Consider the following 25,714-nt stretch of genomic DNA (forward strand, 5'->3'; position numbering starts at 1 on the left):
AAAAAATTTTTTTAAATGTGTTTTATAAAGAAAAAGGAAGCCTGTGGGCCGCCTGTTGGCAAATTCACCTATTGCCATAATCCCTATATTTTTAGCAGTAGGTTCATAACCTTTAATTGTCGGTGCAAGCTGTTTCTAGATCAGTGGGGCAGAAACATGAGCTGCTCAGCTAACGCTACTGAGGCTCATGGGATTTCTACGTTTCCCTCATCAAACTAAATACACAATCCAACAACTCTCGTGAACAAGTTAACGCTATGAGATAATAACATATAGTTATACAACATTAAGACACATGAAGCAACTACTCAGAACTACTTTCACTTTTGAGGTCACTCTGCCCAGCAGCCGTGTCTGGAATGTAGTTCCAGCTACGTATTTACCTCTAAAACAACTCCATCTTGTAATGTTACATTATTATTTCATAGCGTGGTTAATGTGCAGATCACAACTTGTCCACCAGAGTGTTTTGGAGTTGTTGGATTGTGTATTTGATGAGTTTGGTGAGCGAAAGCCAGGAAATATCATGCGCCATGCAGAGCTCACGTCTCTGCCCCGCCGATCTAAAAATAGCTTGCACCGACAATTAAAGGTAATGAACCTTCTCCTAAAACTATAGGGATTATGGCAATAGGCCAATTTGCCAAAATGTCAAACTGTCCCTTTAAGATGCAGCTGTAGATCCAACCTGCTGCAGGAGCCCAGTGAAGCTTACCGCTGTGTCATGTTTTGCTTTTGTTTGCACTTTGTGCGGAGCGAGAACCTGTTCAGGAGGTGATGCTAAATCCAACAAGACATGACATTACAACAACGTCTCTCAGTGCAAAACAGGCTCAAGATGCTCACAGCTCAACAACCACAGAGCGGTTTGACGCTGAAGCCTCTCTTCATGTTCCAGGACCAGATACAGGGATCAAACTGGTCCTCAACACATGTTTTTGCAGGCGTCATCATTTATGGGCTGCACGGAGGATGACCGCCTACGGCTCCAACTTCAACATTGTCTCATACATATTAGAACAGCATTTAGGAAATTAAAGGGATAGTTCACCCAAAATTCAAATTTCTACACACCCTCATGTCGACTAAGGGCTGTGAGAATTTTCAGAGTCCTCCGTGCCTTCTCTGAGTTACGGGGGGGGGGGTCTCTTTGTCCAAAAAGACACAACAAAAAACATCCAAATACCTCCATGCTGCTCGTCTGTAATGTCCCTCTTGTATTGAAGCCCCGACATGAGAAATTGTTCCGCCGGTCAGTGCAAATCACGCGAGATTTGCACTGACACAGGAAGAGCAGTGAACCGAGACACTGGGAGCTTCCGCTACAAACAAGCTTAAAATATAGACTTATTTAATTTTTTCGGAACAATTTCCCCTTTCGGGGCTTCAATACAAGAGGGACATTACAGACGAGCACTATGGAGGTATTTGGATGTTTTTTGGTGTGTCTTTTTGGACGAAGAAAGTTGGTATCCATTGACAACCATTATATGGACAAATACTGCTGCGCGGTACCCCCTGTAACTCAGAGAAGGCACGGAGGACTCTGAAAATTCTCACAGCTCTTAGTCGACATGAGGGTGAGTAGATGATGAGATGATGAAATTTGAATTTTGGGTGAACTATCCCTTTAAAGCACCATTTCTGAGGAAAACCAATATTGAAGCACGATGATGGGACAACACCCAGGAAAGCTTCTTCCCTCAGAAGGCTGAGGGCAGACACACAAACCCCCAAAACAGGCAGGTTTTATTTTGTTCCGACATTAAATTACTGACAGGATTAACATTAATTAGTGGCGGCTAACGTGACCTGTGACGGTCAAAGCTGAGATAAACGTTGAGGAGCTGCTGCCTTAAAGTTTTCTCCTCCGCTAATAAGCAGCATCAGAACGAGAGGGAGCTGCCAACCTCGGCGCCTGAACTCGGAGTTCACGTTTCTTGTACAAAATATTCTCTCACATCATCACGCTTTTAATTCACGCTCTTTCACGGGGGCCGGGGCTGTCACTCAAGACACACTCAGGCTGGCTAGAGAAAAAGGAAGTCTGGATGAGCCCTGACACTGATCACCAGGGCTGATGAGGGATATCTGCAACAGCATCAGAGCCACTTAAAACCAGGAGGATGCTGCTTCCTGTTGATGCTGTTTTATTGAATCATCACAGGTTTAAAACACAAAAGAATCATATCAGGTTTTGTAAATGTTCAGAAGTAGGTCACAGGTGAACCATGTCAGCTCTTAAAGCCTCTAATACATACAGCAGCTCTTTCTCTTACCTATAAAGGTATACCGTCCTTATCAAATATTTAAATCCAACCTCAAACAAAGAGATTTGCGGACTAAGTCTATCTGTCAATCACGTCCTGCTCCGTCCTGACAGTCTTCATTCAGGTTACAGCTGCTGATTAGGAATAAAAGCCTGGAAAATAACACTGACACATGATCGACACCCGAAGGTTGAAAAGCCTCTCCAGCCTGCTGAGAGGAAAACACCACAGCTTTGGTTTTATTTTCCTTTTTAAGCAAGAAAATTAAGGACAAAAAAAAAAAAAAACTTTGACGTGAAATCAGCACAAAATTCTGCTGAACAAAGAGAGTCGAGCCGTCTGGATCTAAACCTGCAGCGAGAAACAGCAGGAGCCTCTGACTGGAGACGAGAGTGTTTCCTCTGGGACATTAGCCCTGACAGCGGGAAAAGAAAACACACTTGTTCTTTAAAACACTCTTTGCATTATTCATTTACAGGGTATCTGCAGGTTTCAGCAAGTCAAATTTAAGACTTTTTAAGACCTTTTTAATGCCACCTTGAATGAAATTTAAGACCGAAAAAAAGAATTAAAAAATCCTATAAATATAAGCGATGGTTGGGGATCCCACTGTACTACGACCTCAATGACAATCAGTCAAGTTTACTTATTGTCTGTTATTAATAAACAAACTGATAATCAATACAAAATTAGAAAAAGCACCAAGGAAGAAAGGAAGGAGTCTGTGCGTGACTGACACTGAAATCATTCACAACTTTTACTCAAGGACAATGGAAAAATTAGCAGTTCTAAGTATTGAAATGAGCACCAGAAGGCTGACCAACGGTGACCAAACCCCTGTAGGAGGGCAAACAGGTGCATCTCAATGAATTAGAATAAATGTAGACAAAATGTAGGGAAAAAGACCAATTTAAAAAAGCATTTTTAATATGGAAATGTTTGCTTTCTAAGTTTGTCCATCTATATGCTCTCAATACTTGGTGGGGGCTTTTGACTTGAACTACTGGAAATAGAGTTTTCCATGTTATTCTGGTGCATCTCAGTAAATTATTAGAATATATAATTTATTGAGATACACCTGTATACCTGAAGATGCATACTTTAATCCATGAATTTAAGACCATTGAGTACTGTATTTAAGACCATCTTAGAAATTTCTGATAAATTTAATACTTTTTAAGGCCTTAATTTTAGATACACGAATTTAAGACTTTTTAAGACTTTTTAAGGATCCGCGGATACCCTGGAGTAGTAAAATCACTAACTGAAGCGAGTGCACGTCTGAGTCTGAGCCCCCAATGCTGTGGTGAGAAGTCGGTTTTTGAAAGCCTCAAGTGAGATAAGTCTATCGATTTTCAGTGAGTTATGTAATTTATTCCATCGGTGTGGGGCGTAGAAGGAGAAGGCAGTGTGTCCTCGTTCTGAGTCTGTGTGAGGGAGGTGGAGTCTGATGAGGGGCTGTCGCTCTGTGGTTTCCTCCTCTGGAACTCTGACCAGCTGGGCAGTCTGTCTCCTCAGATCATCTGTCACTAACTTTTATCTTCACAGCGCCACTAGTGTCGTCACTCTGAGGAGAAACTCTCAGAGTGACGACACTAGTGGCGCTTTTCCACTACACTTTAACGGCACTGCTCAGCTCTACATGGCGCGGCTCGGCACTGCATGGCGCGGCATGGCTCGGCACTGCTCGGGACCAGATGGCGCGGCGTGGCTCGGCACTGCTCGGCACTGCATGGTGCGGCACAGCTTGGCACTACATGGCACTACATGGCGCGGCTCGGCACTGTATAGCGCGGCTCGGCATGGCGCGGCACTGCTCGGCACTACATGGCACAAAGGCTCTGCATGGCGCGGCGTGGCTCGGCACTGCTCGGCTCTGAATGGCGCGGCTCGGCGTGGCGCGGCACTGCTCGGCACTACATGGCACAAAGGCTCTGCATGGCGCAGCGTGGCTCGGCACTGCTCGGCTCTGCATGGCGCGGCACGGCTCCACATGGCGCGGCACGGCTCGGCACAGCTCGGCTCTGCATGGCGCGGCGTGGCGCGGCACAGCTCGGCTCTGCATGGCGCGGTACGGCTCGGCACAGCTCGGCTCTGCATGGTGCGGCACGGCTCGGCACTGCTCGGCACTGCTCGGCACTAGATGGCGCGGCGTGGCTCGTCAATGCTCCGCATGGCTCGGCACTGCTCGGCTCTGCATGGCGTGGCACGGCGCGGCACTGCTAGGCTCCGCATGGCGTGGCACGGCCCGGCACTGCTAGGCTCCGCATGGCGTGGCACGGCCCGGCACTTCGAGGCTCTGCATGGCGCGGCGCGGCTCAGTACTAAAAATGGTACCTGGTACTATTTCAGTACCTGGTACCAGGTACTAGGGCTGGTGGGAAAGCAGTTTCCGGGCTCGTGGCTGTGAGCACCCAACTCAATAGGGTTTGAATGGAAAGTAGACGCCCAGAGCGCTGAAAACGCGCCTGGTGGACACGGCCCCTAAGACTGTAGACCACTTACAACAGAATTCAAAATAGGCTGGGATAATAAATCAAAGGAAAAGTTTATCAAAAAAGAAATATTGCTCAACTCTCCAAAAACAAAAACTACAGTCTGTTAGGGATGTATATCGTTAGGATTTTATCGATACCGATACCCATACCGATACTCCTTATCGGTACTGATACTTATCGATACTCTTATCGATACTACAACATGTAATTTAGTGTAAAAAATAATGATGTTAAAAGATTAAACCTTTTTTTTATTTTTATTTTTTTTTTTATTAGGGGGGCAGCAACCAGCATAAAAAATTGACAGCAGAGTGGAGCACCCCCTTTAAATCCTGAGCAAGTCAACAGTTAACCTGCAGGAACTGCAGTTAATCTATCATCATGATAAAATAGGATCTCCTTCTATGGATCTTGATGAATATTTAGCTTTTTTACTCTTAAAGTTGTATTGCTCTGACTCACAGCTCACGTCAGCTCAGGTGATCTGCAGGTTGTTTTCACTTCATTGCTACGACGCTGCGCCCCGTGTGTGCGTGTGTGTCTGTGTACAGCGCTGACACACACACACACACACACACGCTGCATCCACAGCAGCCGGTCCATGTTCTTCACGCCGTAGACCAGTCAATTTATGAGACGTGTTACCGCAGAATAAACGACACAAGCAGCTCAGTGTTTCCACAGTCGGAGTTTTCTCCTCCTTTCTTACCGGAGTGACACCAGGTCGCTCTGACTGCACTCTGCTCCTCACAGCAGCAGACATGAAGCTGCTGGAGCCTCCTCTGTCTCCTCACTGACCTGCTGCTCTACTGGACACTCCCTCCGCCTCCGACATGAATTAAAGTACTTTGCTGGGTCTCGGTGCGAGGCTTCAAACACATGACGACCCGACACAGGTGAACGGACCGGGCCGGACTCGTTCGCTCCACACGCGCCGTCAGGCCGTGTGTCGGCGCTGCGGCGGCGCGGAGAGACGCTGCTGAGACTTGCCACGGCTCGCCCGGTCCAAGTGCTGATTAGAGCGGCAGGGATCAGCTGCGGTGACCGCCGTGTAGCGGTTCTGTTGCGCTGACAGACCGGTGGAAATTGGGGGGTGACAAGCTGCTGTGGCGGCAGTGTCATTATTACGTGACGCTTAGGGAGACGTTCAAAAAGTACCGATAAGAGTACCGTTAGTCCAGAATCTTAACGGTACTCTGGTACCGACGCAATTATGGACCGGTACCGAAAAGTACCGGTCCACGGTATACATCCCTACAGTCTGTACAGACAGTCATGACATGTGCCTCAGCTCATTTGATTTTGTTTTTAAGACTTTATAAAGTCGTGAAAAGACTTTTTAATACTTTTTAAGGGTCTTAATTTTCCCAAAATTGATTTATCACCTTTTAATACTTTTCAAGACCTCGCGGATACCCTGATTTAATTAACTGATCATGTGTTTTATTTTCATCTAACATCACCTCCTCTTTCATAGACGCACCATTTCCCACAACTGCCATTGAGAGCGCTGTTGTTATTATCTATTACCTGCATCGATCTGCAGACTCACGGCTGCTGCTTCACACTTGCCTTGAGAAAACACTCATTTTCTCCAACATTTAGTCTCGGATCAATTTCCCCGCCTCCGCTTCCCCCCTTAACTTCTCTAAAACATTTACTCACAGGAACTTTTAACTTTCTGCAAGAGAAATCGGAAATGTTTAGTTTAGTTTTCATCTGACCACGCCCCCTCCCTCCCGCCCGCCCAGCCTACCTGCCATCCCATCAGCCTCCCTGGCTCCGGACAGGTAGTGCTCCTTGCGGTGATGCGGCTCTCCCAGTTTGAAGAGATCCTCCAGCCTGAGGAACTGACAGACGCCCTGCCAGATGGAGCCACAGGCCACCAGTCTGTTCCCAGTGTAGTCCACCAGTAAGAGCTTGTTCACGTTGTCTGATGAGTCCAGTCTGAGGGCAGACAGACAGGTGGAGACATGTTTATTGAAACAGAAAGGTAGAAAATCAGCTGATCCAGGTCTAGACAGGTGGAGACAGGTGGAGACAGGTGTAGACCCTTAGATCAGTGGTTCCCAACCTTTTTTAAAGGCTCATGGCCCCATTTTGACATTACAATTTCTGGCTCAATTAAGATGTGCCAGTTCAGATGTTTTTATATGCTGCATTTTATCTGAACTCGATTTATATTTGAGAAAGTGAAAGTATAGAATACAGTTGTTTAAGATTGTGTGTGGTGTTTTTAATCATAATATCAAAAAGAGAAATAAATAGTTAAAAATAAAAATATTTATATTTTTTAATCAATTATTAGACATTCCATTCCATGTGTTTTTATGCCTCTTTTGTCATTTTGGTTAAAAATAATCATGTGTATTAAATCTTTTATTATATTTTGGTCCACACAAGAAATATAAAATGTTTGAAATATTTAATATTTTTAACTCTTTTTAAAAAAAAAAATTCTAAGGCAGGTTTGGACATATGCAAACAGACAACAACAGGTGTAGACAGACAGGTGTAGCCGGATAGGTGAGACAGGTGTACACAGACAGTTGGAGACAGTTAACCCCTTGATGCACGAGTGAATGGGCCCTACACTCTTCCATGAGTGGGTCAAAAATGACCCGTATTAGAATCAATGTGTTTTTATGCCTCTTTTGTTATTTTGGTTAAAAATAATCATCTGAATTATATCTTTTATTATATTTTGGTCCACACAAGAAATATTCAATGTTTGAAATATTCTTTTTTTTTTACTTAACTTTTCTAAGGCAGGTTTGGACATATGTATGGTATGTATGGTGTGGTTTGACATATTGTTTTATTGGTTTTATATAGTGTTATTTTAAATGCACTTTATTTTATTCTTTATTATTTTATTCTGTTATGTTTTATGTACATTTTGTGTCTTATACCAATTGTATATTTTATGTGTGATTTTGTACAGCACTTTGGTCCACTGGGTTTTTAAAGTGCTTTATAAATAAAGTCGGTATGGTATGGTATGGTATGTTATGGTATATGTAAACAGACAACAACAGGTGCAGACAGACAGGTGTAGCTGGATAGGTGAGACAGGTGTACGAACACAGATGCAGATAGAGAGGTGAAGAAAAACAGATGAGACAGGCGGAGACAGATAGGTAAAGATAGCAAGGTGAGATAAATGGAGACAGATAAGGCAGGTGGAGACAGGCAGGTGGAGACAGGTGAGTACCGACCGGTGAGCACAGGCCCTGACGCTGGGTGGGGGGTAACACTTGGCGTTGTCCTCCACCGGTCCGGTCATGTGACTCCTCAGCTCCGTCAGGTTGGCCGACAGCTTCAGCACGCGGTTGACGGCGCCGACGAACACCTCGCCCGTCCTCCGGTGGACAGTCAGGTGGGTGAGGGAGGTGTCGAACGCTCGGTACACCGCCCTGCTGGACGCCACGGTGGGAGGAGGGGGAGCAGCCGGGGCAGAGAGGAGGGGGGAGGAGAGGAGGAGGAGGAAGAGGAGGAGGGAGAGGAAGAAAGGAGAGGAGGAGGAGGAGGAATAAGGGAGCATGGTGGATAGAAAAAGGAGGAGGAGGAGGACAGGATGGAGGGATAGAGGAGGAGAGGAGGGGAGGAGGAGGAGGAGAGAAGAGCTGGCTGCAGGTCTGAAGAAGAGTCGTCGTCTTCAGTGGCTCATGACTAGAGAGAGAGAGAGAAGATGAAGATGATTAAGATCTAATTCAAATAGTACACTGTGGTTATGAGGAGACAGAAACAAAAACATTCGCAAATCTGTCCCTGGATTATTTTGAATGTAACAAAATATTCACAAACAAGCTATTTACACAGTTATAGCGTTTTTTTTTATTAAAAAATACACAAAAAAGAAAGAAAATACATTTTTATGTAAAAAATTTCAGACTGGTAATTTGACTGCGAGAACACAAAGAAGTCTGCTCCTGTTTGTCCCAGGTGAGTTCAATTCAACTATTATTTCTATTGACATTAGAACCTGTTATCAGCGTCTGCGCTCACCATACTAAGCTAGTTAGCTTAGCTTGCTAACTGGCAAATGACTCAGCCTTCAAGTTGTGCTAACCATAGATATATAAACATGTATAATAACAAACGGTGCTAACCCCCAGCTGTGCTAATGATGCTAACAGAAGCGTCTGCTTGTCAGCAACACACATGCTCCTCCTCTTTGCCCATATTTGGATTAGCTGGGAATTAGGGGGCGTGGTCTGTCAGTAGCCTACCAAAATGGCAACAGTGGAGCAGCTCACTCTGAGGATGTGTCCCAAATCACCCACTCATTCACTACTCCCTACTCACAATAGAGAGCCGAAGCGGAAGCAGGAAGTAACGTCGCCATGGGACCTCGATTCGGAAAAAGTCTCCATGTAAGTGAACGGGAGTCAAAGTTTTATTTCGTGATCCGATTGAATTGTGTCATGAGAAAAAAATATGACCTCTACCTGTTTAAAACATCATGTTTCATGAAGAGAAATCAGCAGTTTATCGTAAAACGGCAACGGAAGATTGTATTTTGTGTGACGACGCTCTACGGAACAGATCTGTGTCCCACAAAAAATACGTCACCAACTGACACGGGACTACGCGACTTGTAGTCTTTCTGGTTACGGATTCTTCTGAATTTTATTTTACAATGGTTTTACAACAAACTGGTAGCTTTAAACAGGTAGAGGTCATATTTTTTTCTCATGGCACAATTCAATCGGATCAAGAAATAAAATTTTGACTCCCGTTCACTTACATGGAGATTTTTTCCGAATTGAGGTCCCATGGCGAACGTTACTTCCTGCTTCCGCTTTGGCACTCTATTGGGAATTCTATATAGTGGACTATATAGTGAACTCACTGGTCAAATGAAAAAACACTTTCAGACACTACTCCACCACACAGTTAATTATGTATCATGTTGCGTAATTAAAACATTCCAGATCGATGCCAACCGCGATCATAACCATGATCTCTGACCGCAATGCATGATGGGATATCTTGCTTTGGTTAGTGACCATCGGATGTCCACTACATGTCGCGGTGAATTGTGAGTGAACTATATATAGTGAATATTAATAATCACTAAACATTCGGACATCAGTACAAAATAGCCTAGTCACTGTGATTTGGGACACAGCCTGAGCTTCATAACTCCTCTGTAGGTGACATCACAAAGGCTTCGTCCAACTTTATTTACAGTTTTTGGGGTGAACTACAGGTGTGTCCATCTAGGCTTGTCCTCCAGGTGAGTTTAACTTACTAAATGTTTTTATTCTAGAAGATTCTGACTGTATGAGAGGACTCTGAGGTCAGACATGAGAGAGTGAAGGTCTTCACCTGCAGACTGAGGAGGAGCTTTAAACCTGCAGACAGTATTATTTACAAAAAGCTCTAACACACACACAGGGCTCCTGTTACAGCAGTGAGTGTAGAGATTAGCAGTGTGTGTGTGTGTGTGTGTGTGTGTGTGTGTGTGTGTGTGTGTGTGTGTGTGTGTGTGTGTGTGTGTGTGTGTGTGTGTGTGTGATGGAGGCAGATAGAGTTATTGATCTGTTTCCGTCTGTCTTCTCACTGATTCTCTCATAAAGCTTCAGCAGCTTCTCTCACACTGAGCTTGATGGAAACTTCACTCTCATCCTGGCAGCCATTTCTCCTCTATTTACGTTTGACTGACAGCTCTGATTACACACACACACACGCGCACACACACACACACACACACAGCTGTGAAGCAGAAACCCTGTGAACACTGAACCTCTCTGGTGAGAGCAGCTGATCTACAGTCGGCTGGTGAACGAGACAAAATGGAGGATTTTCTCCCTCCAGCTTGAACGACGTTCTGGTGGCTCGCTGCAGGTTCTGCATTAAAATGCCTGCTGCGTACGTTCTCGGCGTGGGCGTCCCGGTGGGAACTGAACCCTCAACTGTAGCAGAGCCTCACATCATCCTCCCGGTTTCAGCTCGGACTCACCGATCAATACCGGAGGAATATGAGGAAGTGGCTGTGGAAACACAGTTTGTCTGGATTCTCATGCCTGACATTTTGCGGACTGATGGTTTTATATTGTGATGCTACACTAACACGCTCCTTTATTTCCATGAGCACACGGTTTGTTTGGACTCGGTATCACACACCACTGCAGCTGCAAACCTGCTCTATCACAGGACCCCATCCTTATCTGAGCTCTTTAATATTGATCATCTCTGACACTGATATTGAGTCATCTGATATCAAATATCTAACACACTCAAAAACTACTTGATCCACACACTGACGCTCCTGATGCACAACTCTAAACTTGTTCAGCCTCGGTTATCGATCTTGACGATAAGGAAAGTTTAAGTGGAGTGTGACTCCTGACAGAGATGTGAAGAGATTCTCTGGAGAGACGATGTCTCACTCTGTTGGAGATGTTGAGACACTGATTGCACAATGCTTTTACCGGCTCTGACACGCTTTCATTTTAAAAGGGGAAATATGCAAGTCTGGTCTCTCCTCCTCTGTGTCCCTAACCCTCCTCTCCTCCATGTGCATTTGTTTTCAACGAAGCAAGAGAAATCAATCCATGGAGCGGTGGATAAGGTTATTTATCATCTACCATGTTACCATATGTATATCTGTGTAGTCTTATCTGTCATAAACAAGAGATTATGGGTTACAATTGTGCCGTGATGCTGCAGAGACCAGAGCTGGGACAGGTTTTCAGCCAAGAGACACTAGGTGGAAGGCAGAGAGCCTCCATTCTCCCTGGAACTAGTTACAAGTCATTGATTTAACCAGCACTAGGACTCAAGGTGAAAAGTTAAGGTGAAAATCCTGCGTAGTCCCTGTTTGATACTAGAATCGTTTCCGTTCAGGTGAGCATTCCAGCTGCCTTTCAGAAATGGCACAATGAAATGAAATCACACCTGAAAACACACATTTACATCACCGTTCACACAAACACTGGCTGCGTGCGACTCGGGCAGAGTTTCCTCTGTAATGTGTGACTGGTAAATTGCCGGACTGACAAAGAAACACAGACTGGAACTGAACAGCAGCTGCTAGCAGAGAACTCAAGGTCAGTAACACTTGTCAGCAGACTGTATCTTTTCACATACTGAAAGGACACAATCCGGTTAGTTTTGAGAGCTTTATTCATCGTTGCTCGCTCAAATTAGTTTAGAAATGTATCAACAGTTAAGCCCCAGAGTCTTTCTCTGACAGAGATTCAAGACCAGACAGTAACAGAGCAACTGTGGTGAATGGCAACTGTAAAATATCACATCTTAGATCTAAATTTGGACAATCAGCTTTCACCATGAAGGGTTGTCAACTCTGGAAAACCTCAACAACTGAAATCAAATCAACTCTCCAGCTACAGATTCCTTTACAACAAAAGGTTAAATGCTGATAAAGCAAACCAGAGCTGTGACCATCTACTGAAATTTGTCCTTTTTTTGACTGTTGGTCTGTTAGCTGTCTCTTATCAATTGTGATGTGTTTTGTGCTATTGACTTAATGACATCATACAAGGCGTAGGGAGTTAGGAGTTGATATAACTCTTTGTGAAACACTAGTTTCATAGCCTCATTTGAACCCATGTTAAACTGCCTTGTCCCTATGATATAAATTAATTGACTGAAAAAATAAAAACTACAATAAGTGAATGCCTGTTGTATTTGCGACTGGTAGAGGCAGATGAGAATCAGAAGAGAAAGGTATATTCCTGTTATCAAGACGACAACACAACACCTGAGTTTTTAAATAAAAAGTCTCTATTTAAACTGAAAACTCCAAAGCCAAAGAGTGAAGCTTTTTCTCCTTCATAAAAGATCTTTGGCTCAGTGATGACTGATGAGACCTGGGAGATATCCACAATATAATATCAGAGCACAGGCCAGCCAGAATAGCACACAGTTTATTGTATCATAACCTATAAACATATTTATAGAAGAATTACAGTATATTGAGGTTTCAGGTGTAACAGTGATGTTAATACTAATCAGATGAAGGTCAGACTGTGCAGCAGGACAGGTTGTGAAAGAATTTAGTTGTTTTTTTCTTTTTAATTCATACAGGTGATATAAATCTGAAGTAAACAGTTTGTACCATTTACATGAAGACAATCACTGTTCATTAAAGCAGAAGTAAGCGATATTTTTGTGTTAATATAAGTCTTAAATAGTTATATCTTCCGACAGCAATCACTTATATAGAGTGTTTGGACCGAAACACGGGTCTGTCAGTCCCTCTGCTCTGCTCTGAGTCGAGGAGAAAACATTTCTCGTATCCTACAATTTTTATCCAATGAGGAGAGAGAACGGCATGCAGGGCTGTGTGTGCAGCCAAGGGATGCGCCTGAATGTGGTGACGTAGGGACGAGGACTGTTATGGTGCGTTCAAGGCAACTCGTAACTCGTGTTTTTCTGACCTGTGAAGTCGTACCAGTTCGATCTGGTACGAGTTCACGGGTCGGAAGTTACGAGTGGCTGTTATAGTGACTTTCACAGGTAAAACAGGTCGGAAAAACACGAGTGGGTTGCCTGGAACGCTACAAAGTCGTAAGTTGTGACTTGAAGCTGTAATTTACGGTTTCCGGCCTGGAACGCAGCATTACCCAAAACGACTGCATCGCTTACTTCTGCTTTAACTATACAGTGTTTCGATAGCAGCCTACTGATCAATTAATCGACTTCTCTAACCCTCTAAACCATTTTGATCATCAAACAATCATGGCCGGATTAGAATATTTCTGGGCCCGTGGGCAAAAATGGGCTCCTTGGCTCCCATCGATCCACCCCGGGCAACATACACACACCCTGTCACCTCCAGTCACCGCCGCTTCCTGTCATGTAATAAAATCATCACTGAATTTGACTTTTGTCTTATTTTATACAGATGATGCGCTTCTTTTCGTCTGGGACATTTTCCCTCTCTATATTCAGACGGATGATGGATCAACAATGAAAACAAACATTATGAGAAAAGTGAAATCTCTGTAAAGAACTGATTCATGGCCGGGCAGCTCTGATTTCTGAACAGTGCTTTGAATGTTGAATAAAAACTGACAGCCTTAATTTGTCCTCGCAAACAAACCGCTGTAATCTGCTGTCCCGTCTAGTTAATTATAGTGTCAGCGCATAAATTACACTCAGCGAATGAAACGGCGCTTCAGACAGGAAGTCTTTTTCAGCAGAGGTCTGGGCTTCTCTCAGCCGCCTCATTAATAGATCTGAAGCAGAAGAAGAAAGTCTTTTTTAGAAGAACACCTAAAATAAAATAAATCCTCCGCATGGCGCCTGCAGATTAACTCTCACATCGACGGCCATGATGATGAGGACGTGGATCAGCTCGGCTCCGACCGACCGTCTCTAATGAGCAGCAGAGGAAGAGGAACACGGTGTCTGAGCCGTTTTCTGAATGGGTGGATAATAAAGTTTTCACTCCGGCAGCAGAGAGGTACAGTAAGCCGAGTCCCACAATTAACCCTGTGACACACACACACGCAGTCACACACACGCACACACTGAAACACAAAGAGGCAGTGAAAGATCAGCACATTAGTTAATTAGCCTGCTGAGCTGAGGGGGAAACCAGAGAGAGGAGAGGTCGACAGATGGACCAGAGAGAGTGTGTGTGTGTGTGTGTGTGTTACTATGTGTATGTGTGTGTGTGTGTGTGTGTGTGTATGGCCAACAGACAGCTGGGCAGACAGAGGAGACAGATAGAGTTTCTCTAACTGGACTACCATTTCACTGGACCATCCATCACCCTGCTAAGCCAACGACCGTTTGTGTGTGTGGCTCTGTGTGTGTGTGTGTGTGTGTGTGTGGGTGCACACCCTATCCAACAACTCAGTGTTAACCCGGTCGACCAACAACTTTAGCTTTAACCCACAGCAACAGTGTGCACACATTCAGGGCCGTTGTATAGGGGAGAAAGGTGATGATAATTCTAGGGGCCCAGCGTCCAGTAGGGTTCACAAAAAACCCAGTAGTCTAATCTTTGTATGACTGAATTATTCTGCATAAGACCCTGACTAATACTCATAGTAATGCTGCATTAGCATCAAAACAAAGTAGGCTAAATAAAAAATGATAGTCTAAGAAAAAAAAACTGGAAAAGTAAGGCAAGGCAAGGCCATTTTATTTGTATAGCCCGTTTTTTACAAACAGTTTGTCTCAAAGGGCTTCACATGGCATCGTAACAACATCCTCTGTCCTTAGACCCTCACATCCACTGAGGAAAAACTCCATGGAAAACCCTTTTAACAGGGAAAAATCGGAGAAAGCTCAGGGTGAGCAACAGAGGAGGGATCCCTCACCCAGGACGGACAGACGGGACATAGATGTTGTTACAGACAAGACACTTTACAGTTTATGACACAGAATGTGCGAAATATGGAAGGGGGTATAGGGGCCCGCTTTAGTATTCTTTCAGGGGGCCCAGAATTCCTAGCAACGGCCCTGCATACATTTCACAGTTACTACTTGTGTGTGTGTGTGTTTTCTGACCAGTTCTGATCGGGCCAAAGACTAATGACTGAGTGAGTGAGCCTCGGATCATTATTTGTCACTGTTACACTGACAAACACCTGACCTGATGTGACACAGCTGTTGTGTTCACTGTCGCTGGTTGACATGGAAACCGACACGAGGCAGGAGGGGTTCAGTGAACGCTGCACAGCCAGTCTGTGTGTGTTTAGAGGCAGTTTTTAACATTGAACATCTTTTCTTCAGTCACTATGAACACTTTGGAGGTAAATCTCCATCTACAGGAGTGGACATGACCTCCTGTCTCCCACGGTTACCACACACATGCAAGAAGACATCCCAAAGCTCCTCTTAAGGTGGACTGACCTGTCCATTGACAGATATGACAGATAAAACCCTGACATTTGTTTGATTGACGACTCGCCGATGTGGAAAAACTCATTGGTTAATTGTCTGTGGGCGTGTCCGTCTCCGTCCTATCTCTGTCAAACTAAACGTGTCTCAATCTGACATCTGTCCTCCTGCGTCCGGCCCCTTATCTCCGTCCATCTCTGTATGAGACCACCCTGAAACAAAACCGGCACCCCCAGCAGCCCCCTGCAGCCCTTTTCTATCAGGAAGCCGCGGCACAATGTGTCTTTGTGGTGTGTTTACTGGAGCCTGTGATTCAAACAGAGACTCAGTCACAGAGATGGAGGGGTGAGGCAGGGTCAGGGAGGGGGAGACGGACGCAGATGGAGGTGATGGAGGGGGAGGTTTTACGGCTCCTGGTTGGGCCATGACACTGCAGCGAGTCAACGTGCCCCGACAGCCGGAGAGAGGCTCGTTCAACATATATTGATAAAGTTATTTCAATAATAAAACTAGAATAATTAAAAGCAATAAAGTGAGTGATGCAGATGAACACCAGGGCCGATCAGAACAATTAGGACGGAGTCTGATCTGAGTCTGGCTCAGTTTGTGTTGCAGCATAATCATGTGTGATATTTAAGGATGTTGATTCGTTGATCCGGTCTGTAGTGTATTTTGTACCTCCTAATTTGTAAGTAATTTACCCTGAGAGTTACTATTGTGTTTAGTATATAATCCACTTTAAATTCTTTACTTTTATCTTTAGAATTGTCTTTCATCTCCAGGTGTGTCCTTTATCTGCCTGAAGGTAAATGACTGGTATAATATGAAACAAGGCTTTGTTTAGACTAAACACTGATGTTTACGTTAGGTCACTTTTGCTGGACATTGGTATTTGGTCTGTTTTATCTATGCTTTAGTTAGCCTAAAGGGGTAACTGACTGGTCAAGATGTTACTGTAAATACCAGAGGGTAATTTAGACATGTTAGGTTTTGTCTTAGTTTGTGACCATCCTGGTCACCTACATTCTTCTGTTTAGAGAGGTGGAGTTTTAGAGTATATAAGGTCTGGACTTTTGGCCAAGACCCAGAGGTCTCGTAATTGGCTATAGAGGCTTCTCGAAGATTCGGCTTTTTGACACTGTATCTTTTTTGTAATAAACCATTTTTTACCATCTACAAAGAAGACGTGTCAGAGTGGTCATCTTTTCATCAGCATCAACATCAAAATATACCACAAGTTGGCGTCACGAACTTCGGACGTGTTGTGTCCTTCTGGCTTCAGCTGGCTGCTTGGAGGAGCAAGCTCCCGCATCGAGTGCACACAATTAAAGGGTGAGTTTGTCACAAATCCTTGCGCTGGTTTGCTTTTTGGAGCTGCTGTCTGTTGGCTGTTAGGTTGCACCGTTAAAGAACCTTTGTGGGTTTGATTTGTTTTGCTGGTGATTTGGCCATCTCCTAAATTTTGAAATTTGTTTTAGGTATTTTTTAAGTTAGGACTCCTTCCGGTTGAAGATGGACGTGTTTTGAATAGTCCTATTCAAAAAGGGGGGATGTAGTGAAATTACATACAGTAAGGAATAAAAGAGGAATGTGTGAGTAGATGAAGAGTAAATAAATAGGAAACTTGAAGTAAAATAGGCCTACAGATAAAAGACAAGAGTAAATAAGAGAACGAAGAAATAGGAAAAGAAGAAATAAGAGTAAAATTAATTTGAATTAGTAACACATGAGTTGAGCTAAAACGCAGCATAAATTGGTGACGGCGTCTGTGATCTACTCAGTAAGTCATGTGCATTTTTAGAGAAATGATATGCAGGAGTTAGATATAGTGTCCTTTAACTACTAAACATAAAGAGTTATGTAGAGGAGCCTGTACACCTAAATAGTAAGTCATGTGTTTTTGGTCGCTATGTGAAAATTGGTTTTAAAGGAAAATAGGAATATGCATTAGAAGAGAAGTAAAATAGAAGTTAAATAAAGGATTAAAAGAGGAAAATAAAAAGAAAGCCTAAATGATAAAGAGAAGATAAAAGAAGAAAATAAAGGTAAAGTTGAAACTAAAGAAGAAATAAGAAAAGGATAACAGAGAAATAGGAAATAGGTTTTTAGTTAAAGAGAAGTTATTAAGCAAAAGAAATATGTGATCACTTACCGGTACATTTGGATGTTTTGTGTTTGTTGTGTATTATGTTTTGTGTTTGTTGCTTTCTGTTATATATGTGGCCAATGTAATAGATTCTATGTTGGATAAGACATAGGAGGTAATAGAAATTGAGAACAGGAGATATAATAATAATAATAATAATAAAAGTAATGATGATAATACATTAATATGAATTTATAGGATGAGATATCTTGTCTAAATGAGCCAGAAAAGGACTTTTAATAACATATAGAATTTATGAGCTTTCTTGGAGACTTTTGGAAAAATAAATCTGTAAGAAACTTATGTGCCACGGAAGAAGGATTTTTTATGTGGTGGAGAATTTTTGATAAAGCCTGATTAATTTTGGGAAAACACTTATTTAAAGTGAGAAAGTTTTTATAAAATTATAGCGTTCTAAAGTTATAATACAGATTTTTTGAAAGAAGGAAAGACTTGCAGTAGGAATGTGTTTTGTGCATCTAGTGATCTTATAAACTATTTGTCTGTCTTTTCTTTTTGCGAGCGAGAGTTCAAGGAGGAGACCAGAGCTCAAGAAGTGCGTCTAGAGGTGGACAGAGGACAGCTGGTTTGCATCACATGGATTGAGGCTTGCAGACGACAGCGAATGCATCTGGATCCAGTGATTAAGGTGTGATTTTATCCACAAACTCTTTGTAATAGAATACCTGCATTTAAATGAATGTGTATACATTTGGTTGCACATCTAGTTTGATTGGTAGTTTGGATTAATAGAGTGCATTTATTTGCTCGCATACATAAAACCCTAAGTTGTAAGTTGTAATTATTTAGAAGGAAGGCTTGGCAACGGACTGATCAATCAATAAAAATAAGTTAAATAATATTTAATTAGTTAAGTTAAAGTTCCAGTGTAAAATAGATTAAAAAATAAATAAATAAATAAATAAAAATCCAGAAGTACATACTCCTGTTGAACTAGAAGAATAATCCTAAATTATTAATCAAAACAAAACAGTAGCTATAGAATCCACATGTAAGGTGAGCGAGAAAAATAAAAAGGTGAGAAACGTAAAGAGAGGGACAAATAGAGCTTGGCATTCTCCAGTTGCTTGAAAAGAGCTAGGGTGAAAAATGGATGAAGGTTATGGGAAAGTTGTAGAGAAAGTTGTAGAGAAAGTAGAAAAGAATGTTAAGAAAGTAGAAAAGTTGATGGCAGAGATTGATATACTCCTCTCACATGTAGTCCCAGTAAAGAGACCCCCACCTTATGAGAAGGAGGAGGAGTTTAGGGAAATGTATCCTCAGCTCCCAGTAATTAGTCAGGAGGAGGAAGATCAGAGTGATAAGGAAAAAGCTGTGGGAGGATATGATTCAGTAGTTAGAAGGTTATTGGTTAGAGCAGAAAGAAGAAGAGGTGGAACAGAAAGGAAGACAGGTCTAAGAGAAGAAAGTGAAAGGGAAAGCAAAGATGAAAATGAGAATAGTGATAGTAATGGAGATTTGGTGAGTGAGAGTTCTTCATTTTCAAGAGGGTTTGCCAAGAAAAAACCTGTTTCCAGGGAAGAAGATAGACGACAAACTTTAAGTAGGATTGATAAAAGCATAGATCAATGCCTTAAATATTTGGACCAATACACCACACCAAAAGGCCGGAGATTACTACAGGAACAATTACAGGACCTGCAAATGCAAAAGAAAAAGTTATTGAAAAAAGCCTCCCAAAAATCACCAACGAAGGAAGATAAGTCTGATAAGATCTGTCCAGTGCTTATCAGAGGACAGAATTTGGTGTATAAATCTTGGGATGATACAGTTATGCCAGATTTATTTGAGAAATTACCCATTCTTCAAGATGGAGCACATCCTTGGATTTTAAAGTTGAAGGAGATTATAGTGGGGACAAAGCCTACCATGGGAGACTTTAAGAGACTCTTGGTAAATATTATTGGGGTTCCAGCTATGGAAGAGATTCTATTGAGAGCAGGGTGTAACCGATATGTGGGGTCTACTGTGTACGATTCAGAGCTTTTTGCATCAAATAAAGGCAGAGTGTATAGAGCACTAAGAAAAACATTTCCAACAAATGTACACCCTGACAACATTCTTATTGAGCCGTTAGGACAGGAAGAGAACCCAAGATCTTATGTCTCGAGAGCTCATCAGGTATGGAGAAATGTCATAGGAAATGATCCAGAGGACAGTCAGATGGAACAATCAATCTTACGAGCTAAGATTCAGAAGGGGTTGCCCCTGCCAGTGAGGAGCAAGTTAGTAGAAGTGGTTGGCTTGGGAAGTATGACAAAAAGTGTTTATGCAGACCATATTGCACACCAGGTTGAGCTGTATAGGAAGAAGGAGCATGATTTGAGAGATCAAGATCAAGAGGCTCTTAGGAAGCTCACACAACTGCAGCTGTTAGAAGATAAAAATGAGGAGAAGAAGCAGGCAGTAGTGATGCAAGAACAGCCTGTTGTAAATCAACCACCATCACAATTTTCCCCAGGTCAGGTTCAGCTTCAGGAGTTTTGTCCAATGCTTCCACCTGCTCCACCACAGTTCTGGAGAGGACGTGGTAGAGGCAATTTAGGAAGAGGAAGAAGAAACTTTAATCCAAAATTTCAGCGGATGCAAGATGTGTGTTATAACTGTGGATTGGTTGGTCATTTGGCTTATGCATGTAACAGAAGAGGAGGACATTTGAGAGGGAATTTCAGAGGAAATTCAAGAGGACACTATACACCTCCCTATGTTTGGTAAATTTATTCAGATAATCGAGTTTGAGGGAATAAAACAACTGGTTCCCCTGACCAAATCAATTGAGCTTTGCTATAAGAATCAGTACACCAAAATACCTATGTTTGTATCAGAACATACTGTACACCTATTGCACTTATGGGAATAAATGTTTTGTGTTCTATAATCATACTAATGTTTAAATCAGGTAATCAGTTCTACTTTTACATTTCAACTGTCTATTGTATTAGTGTGCATCTCTTGAGTCCGAGTATCCACTAATTAGGGGATAGCGTGAGGTGTGTGCAGTATAGACGATCTCTGCAGACACTAGAAAGCACTGCCACTCAAACGAAATATAACTGAAATTCTAAACAATCATATGGGTATGTAACAAGAGTGTGAAAACGGTTTCTCACACTCAGTAAGTTGCGTTTGTTTATGTTTGCTTGACCAACATTTACAAAATAATAGTAAGTGGAAAAGAACAAGGAAAGATTTTTAGCAGAAGAGGTTTTTATTTATCATAATTCTACAGTAGTTTTTTGAATGATGTCTTCCTTTTATGTTTTGGAATACACATATTCCTATGTTTCAGTAGAATATTTGTTTCAGTTGGAACCAAACTTCATTGCTGTTGTCTGGTCTTAGGTTATTTGAGTTCTTAGTATGAGGTCTGGGTGAATTTTTAAAAGAAGTCAAAAACAGTTGTGTTTGGATGGAATTAATAATTATAGTTCACCATTAGTGAAATATGAGTATTTTCTGTTTGAATATGAAATATTTTCTGAAATGTCAATTCTGTGAATGAACAGACACAATTCATATTATTAAAATAAGATGTCCACTGTTTAGAAAGGGTAGAGTAAAATTTTACATCTTCTTAGGAATGTACAAGTTACATTTAGTATTTTCTGATTAAACTACAGTAGATGGGACTGTACTTAGGTTGGCACATGGGTTAGCCCATGTGCAAGGGGGGAGAATATGAAGGAGTATGGATTTGTATGGATATAGATTTGGATTTGAATGCTCAGTCACTTGCCAAGTTGGCCAAGTTAACCAAGTTTTTGTAAAAGTTTTTGTAAGGTTTTTGCTAAATTTTAGTCTAGAGAAGTCATATGCAGGTGAAGACTTCCAGATTGAATATTCTTGGACAATGGATGAGAGTTTGTGGACAAAATTGCAAGGAAAAAATTGCAAGGATAAAATTGGAAGGATAATATTGCAAACCTGATTTAGATGTAGGCTAATGTGTCTATGTGTTTTTGATGTTTTAATTTGTATTTGTTTGGCACAAAAGATACTGGTGTGTGTTTTCCATTTGTCTTCTTAGAATGATATTGGAAGAAGACTACTGTGAGAGCGGTTCTACAGGGATCCTGAGGTGCTGAAGGGATTCAGACACCTGATTAAGGACAATGAGAAAGGATTGAAGGACCCTGAACATGGACACTGATAAGATGTAGGCTATACAGTAGGAGTTGACGCTGCGAAGGAGCTGCAGTGAACCGACAATGGGACAGTGTGATTTCATGTATTCAAGTTGTCAAATTTGTCACTGTCTATGATATGTTTTTGATGATTTGTGGATATGTTGGAACCTCAGATGTTTTCTTTTCTTTTCGATGTAGGGATATTGAAGATAGGCAGGGAAAGATCCCATGGAAGGTCCAATGGGTTGACCAGCCTGAAATTGGATATTGTTTTGATTTTATTTTTCTGAGGTATCCATATGTATCTGCTTGAGTTATTTTATGTAAAAGTTTTATGAATTATTCTTTAATTTGTTTGGAGTGCTGTAAAGTGGTCGCCATGAGCAGTTGGGGCCGTAGGAGAATTTCCTGTCTTGGTTTGAGTTAACTGCCCAACAGGTTTTCGCTCCTACACTCCATCATTAGTCATTTTGTTATCTTTATATTTTTTAAGTTATTAGTTGCTTTTTATTGTCGAGACTTTGTAGCCTCGAAGGGGGGAATATGTAGTGTATTTTGTACCTCCTAATTTGTAAGTAATTTACCCTGAGAGTTACTATTGTGTTTAGTATATAATCCACTTTAAATTCTTTACTTTTATCTTTAGAATTGTCTTTCATCTCCAGGTGTGTCCTTTATCTGCCTGAAGGTAAATGACTGGTATAATATGAAACAAGGCTTTGTTTAGACTAAACACTGATGTTTACGTTAGGTCACTTTTGCTGGACATTGGTATTTGGTCTGTTTTATCTATGCTTTAGTTAGCCTAAAGGGGTAACTGACTGGTCAAGATGTTACTGTAAATACCAGAGGGTAATTTAGACATGTTAGGTTTTGTCTTAGTTTGTGACCATCCTGGTCACCTACATTCTTCTGTTTAGAGAGGTGGAGTTTTAGAGTATATAAGGTCTGGACTTTTGGCCAAGACCCAGAGGTCTCGTAATTGGCTATAGAGGCTTCTCGAAGATTCGGCTTTTTGACACTGTATCTTTTTTGTAATAAACCATTTTTTACCATCTACAAAGAAGACGTGTCAGAGTGGTCATCTTTTCATCAGCATCAACATCAAAATATACCACAGGTCTCAACCAACTGGTCCCAGTTAGATCATTTTACACATGTTCCACTATTAGAGCTGAAAATCAGGTCAGTAAGTAGAGATTATGTGAGTCAATTCAAATAAGAATTCATAGTCAAAAACTCTATTAATAGACACGTCTATGGAAGCTCATCACTACCACAAGATGAAAATACGGCAAATACTCATCTATTTTCTTTTTCTTACTCTTGAGGCACATTTCCACTGCAGGAACCTCCCCTAAAGGGCCATTTACAGGAACTTTAACAGGGCCAAAAGAAGTCCCTGCCTCAGGGTAGGTACTCAAATCGGCCCGGAAAAACTCCCGGATGGGGCTTGAGATTTACTCTGTGCTGATTGGTCAAACTCAGAGTGGGACATGACGCCAAGAAAAAGGCCAGCGTTATTAAAAAAGCATCTTCACGGCCGTAAAAAGAGATAACAAGTCAGGAAAAGACGTATGAGAGTAGGAATAGTAAAAAAAAGTTTGATAAATACACGATGAAAACGACGATTGAAACGGCAATTTAAAACCCAGCTGACTGCTGGAAAAACAACAAGAGCAGTAAAAAAAAGAAAAAAAAGCTGCACAATGAATGTGTAATGATCGAAACTGTTGCACGTCGCCGTAAGAGCCCGGCCCGTTCCTGTAGAAGTTCCTACCCCCTCGCTTATGAAGCTTTTATGGTTCAAGTCTCTTTGAATGGAGGCAAATGACAAATCAATATGTAAGTGTACATGACTTCAGTTACAGATGACATCACTTCTTAGGAGTTCCTTTACTGATCTCAAGTCTATGTTCTGTTTTTACCTCTGTGTTTTAATCTGCACAGTTGCTGCACCGTGACTCATTTTATTGTTGTGTTTTCTATCCTGTTTCACACTTTAAACATATAGATCTACTGAATAATGAAAACCAGGTATTGAATGAATTAAGTAGGTCCATTGCAGTTGAAGAAGTCTAAATCTGCACCCATAGCAACAACAGCTCAGTGGTGAGTCGATGTAAACTTTTATTTTTAATTGACATTAAACTGGATGTTGCCATTGATAGTGAAAGGAAACGGGTTAGGGGGTAGGGTGGTGTTTTTCTCATGTTGGGGCCCTGGATGTGACGAAACTCTGAACAAAATGTTTGTAACTAGAAGCCATTGTAATCACCAAAATTCTCTAGGGAATTTCCTGCCATTAGTCATGGATAGGGCTGCAACTAATGATTATTTTAATAATCGATTATTTTTTCAATTAATCAATTAATTTGATTTAAAAAAGCATTTTTAATTTCTGTCTCCTTATTCAAAAACAGAAGAGATAGAGATATAGACACAGAGATAAAGATAGAGACAGAGATAGAAATAGAGACATACACATAGCTATATGATACATAGATATTATACACACAGAGAGAATAAAATGATTACATATCTTAAGATTTTGGCTTCTTACCATATAATTCAGACGTAAAACAGCTGTTTTATAGGTAGTAATGAGCTCCCATACAAATGGAACTCCACTGATGCAGAGTGTAAAGTTAAAATATTATTTCTGGTTGACACAAAACTGAGTCAGAGACAGATTCTGTTGTTCAGAGCCGAGACCGAGGCTGTGAAGAGAAGACCGAATTTATTCAGAAGCAGGTGAAATATAGTGGAGGTCGAGTGTGTGTAGACGTTTGTGTTGTGCTGATGTCTGACTCTGTGAAGGTCAGGTCTGTCTCACACACAGATGAATGTTTTCCTGACACAGCGAATTCACAGGATGCTTTATTAGCAGCCCTGTCAACCAGCTCTTTCACCAAAGCTGTAAAATATGACACTGAAGAATCTGATGGAAATAATATAAAGCCACTATTTAAGATATGATAATATAACACATATCTATATAGAATTACTCCACTGTGTGGGAGAAACCGCAACTAGAGGCAACAGAGGAGCCTCTGAGCCAGTCAGTGAATAGATGTACACTAAGTCACTGTCTACAGGACGACGCCACACAATGGTCCACTTTGACCAACGCAGCCGTCCAATCATCTCACAGCGCTGCTCTTTTGTTTTATGCGCTTCACATGCGGCTGCAACCAGGAGTCTGGCATTCGATTGACATGTAATTACACCAACCAAACTTCAATCATTTTCAATAGGGATGCACGATAACATTTTTTTGAAACCGATACCGATACCGATAACATACCTGGAGACAAGAAAGACTAGTCAGGACCTAACATATATCGTGACATCAATACTATAAACAAAACCAAAAACTGTTTTGACTCTTTAAATGAAGATATTCTATTAACAAGCCTTTCAAACATTTGCTAAAAGATATCAAACAAAACTATTTGATATCTCAATGAACATCTATTTAAATAAGCTGCATTACTTATTGATATAAAAATACTCTAGAACTGATTTTATTATATTATTTATAATCATTATTTTATTTATTTATTTAACTCATTTAAGTGGGAAAAGTGCATCCCACAAGTTAAGAAAGCCTGGCTGGTTCCATACAAATGAATAACTTTTCAGAGAGGGAGAGAGAGTTTGTGTTTGTGTGTCTGTGTGTGAGAGGCAGACAGACAGACACAGAGAGTGTCTGTGTGTGTGGTTGAGACCGAGAGAGAGGCGGAGAGAGTCGAGAGTGTGTCTGTGTGTTTGTGTCCGTGGCTTCTTACAGTTAGCTTTATGTTGCTAGCGTCGTTAGCATCA

At 41.7% G+C, this 25,714-nt stretch overlaps 1 protein-coding gene across 1 annotated transcript in view; it reads right to left on the reverse strand.

The window, feature by feature from the left end:
* Window positions 1-25,714, reverse strand: part of plxna3 (plexin A3) — a 168,128-nt gene that overhangs the window by 119,584 nt on the left and 22,830 nt on the right. Inside the window, exons 2-3 of the mRNA XM_083975993.1 lie at window positions 7,987-8,440; window positions 6,525-6,715 (exon numbers count right to left, since the gene is read on the reverse strand). Coding sequence (XP_083832119.1) covers window positions 6,525-6,715; window positions 7,987-8,312 — 517 coding nt within the window. The 5' untranslated portion in view covers window positions 8,313-8,440. The remainder of the gene's footprint in view (window positions 1-6,524; window positions 6,716-7,986; window positions 8,441-25,714) is intronic.

This window comes from Trachurus trachurus (genome assembly GCF_905171665.1).
Source record: "Trachurus trachurus genome assembly, chromosome: 7".
NCBI classification, from domain to species: Eukaryota; Metazoa; Chordata; class Actinopteri; order Carangiformes; family Carangidae; genus Trachurus; species Trachurus trachurus.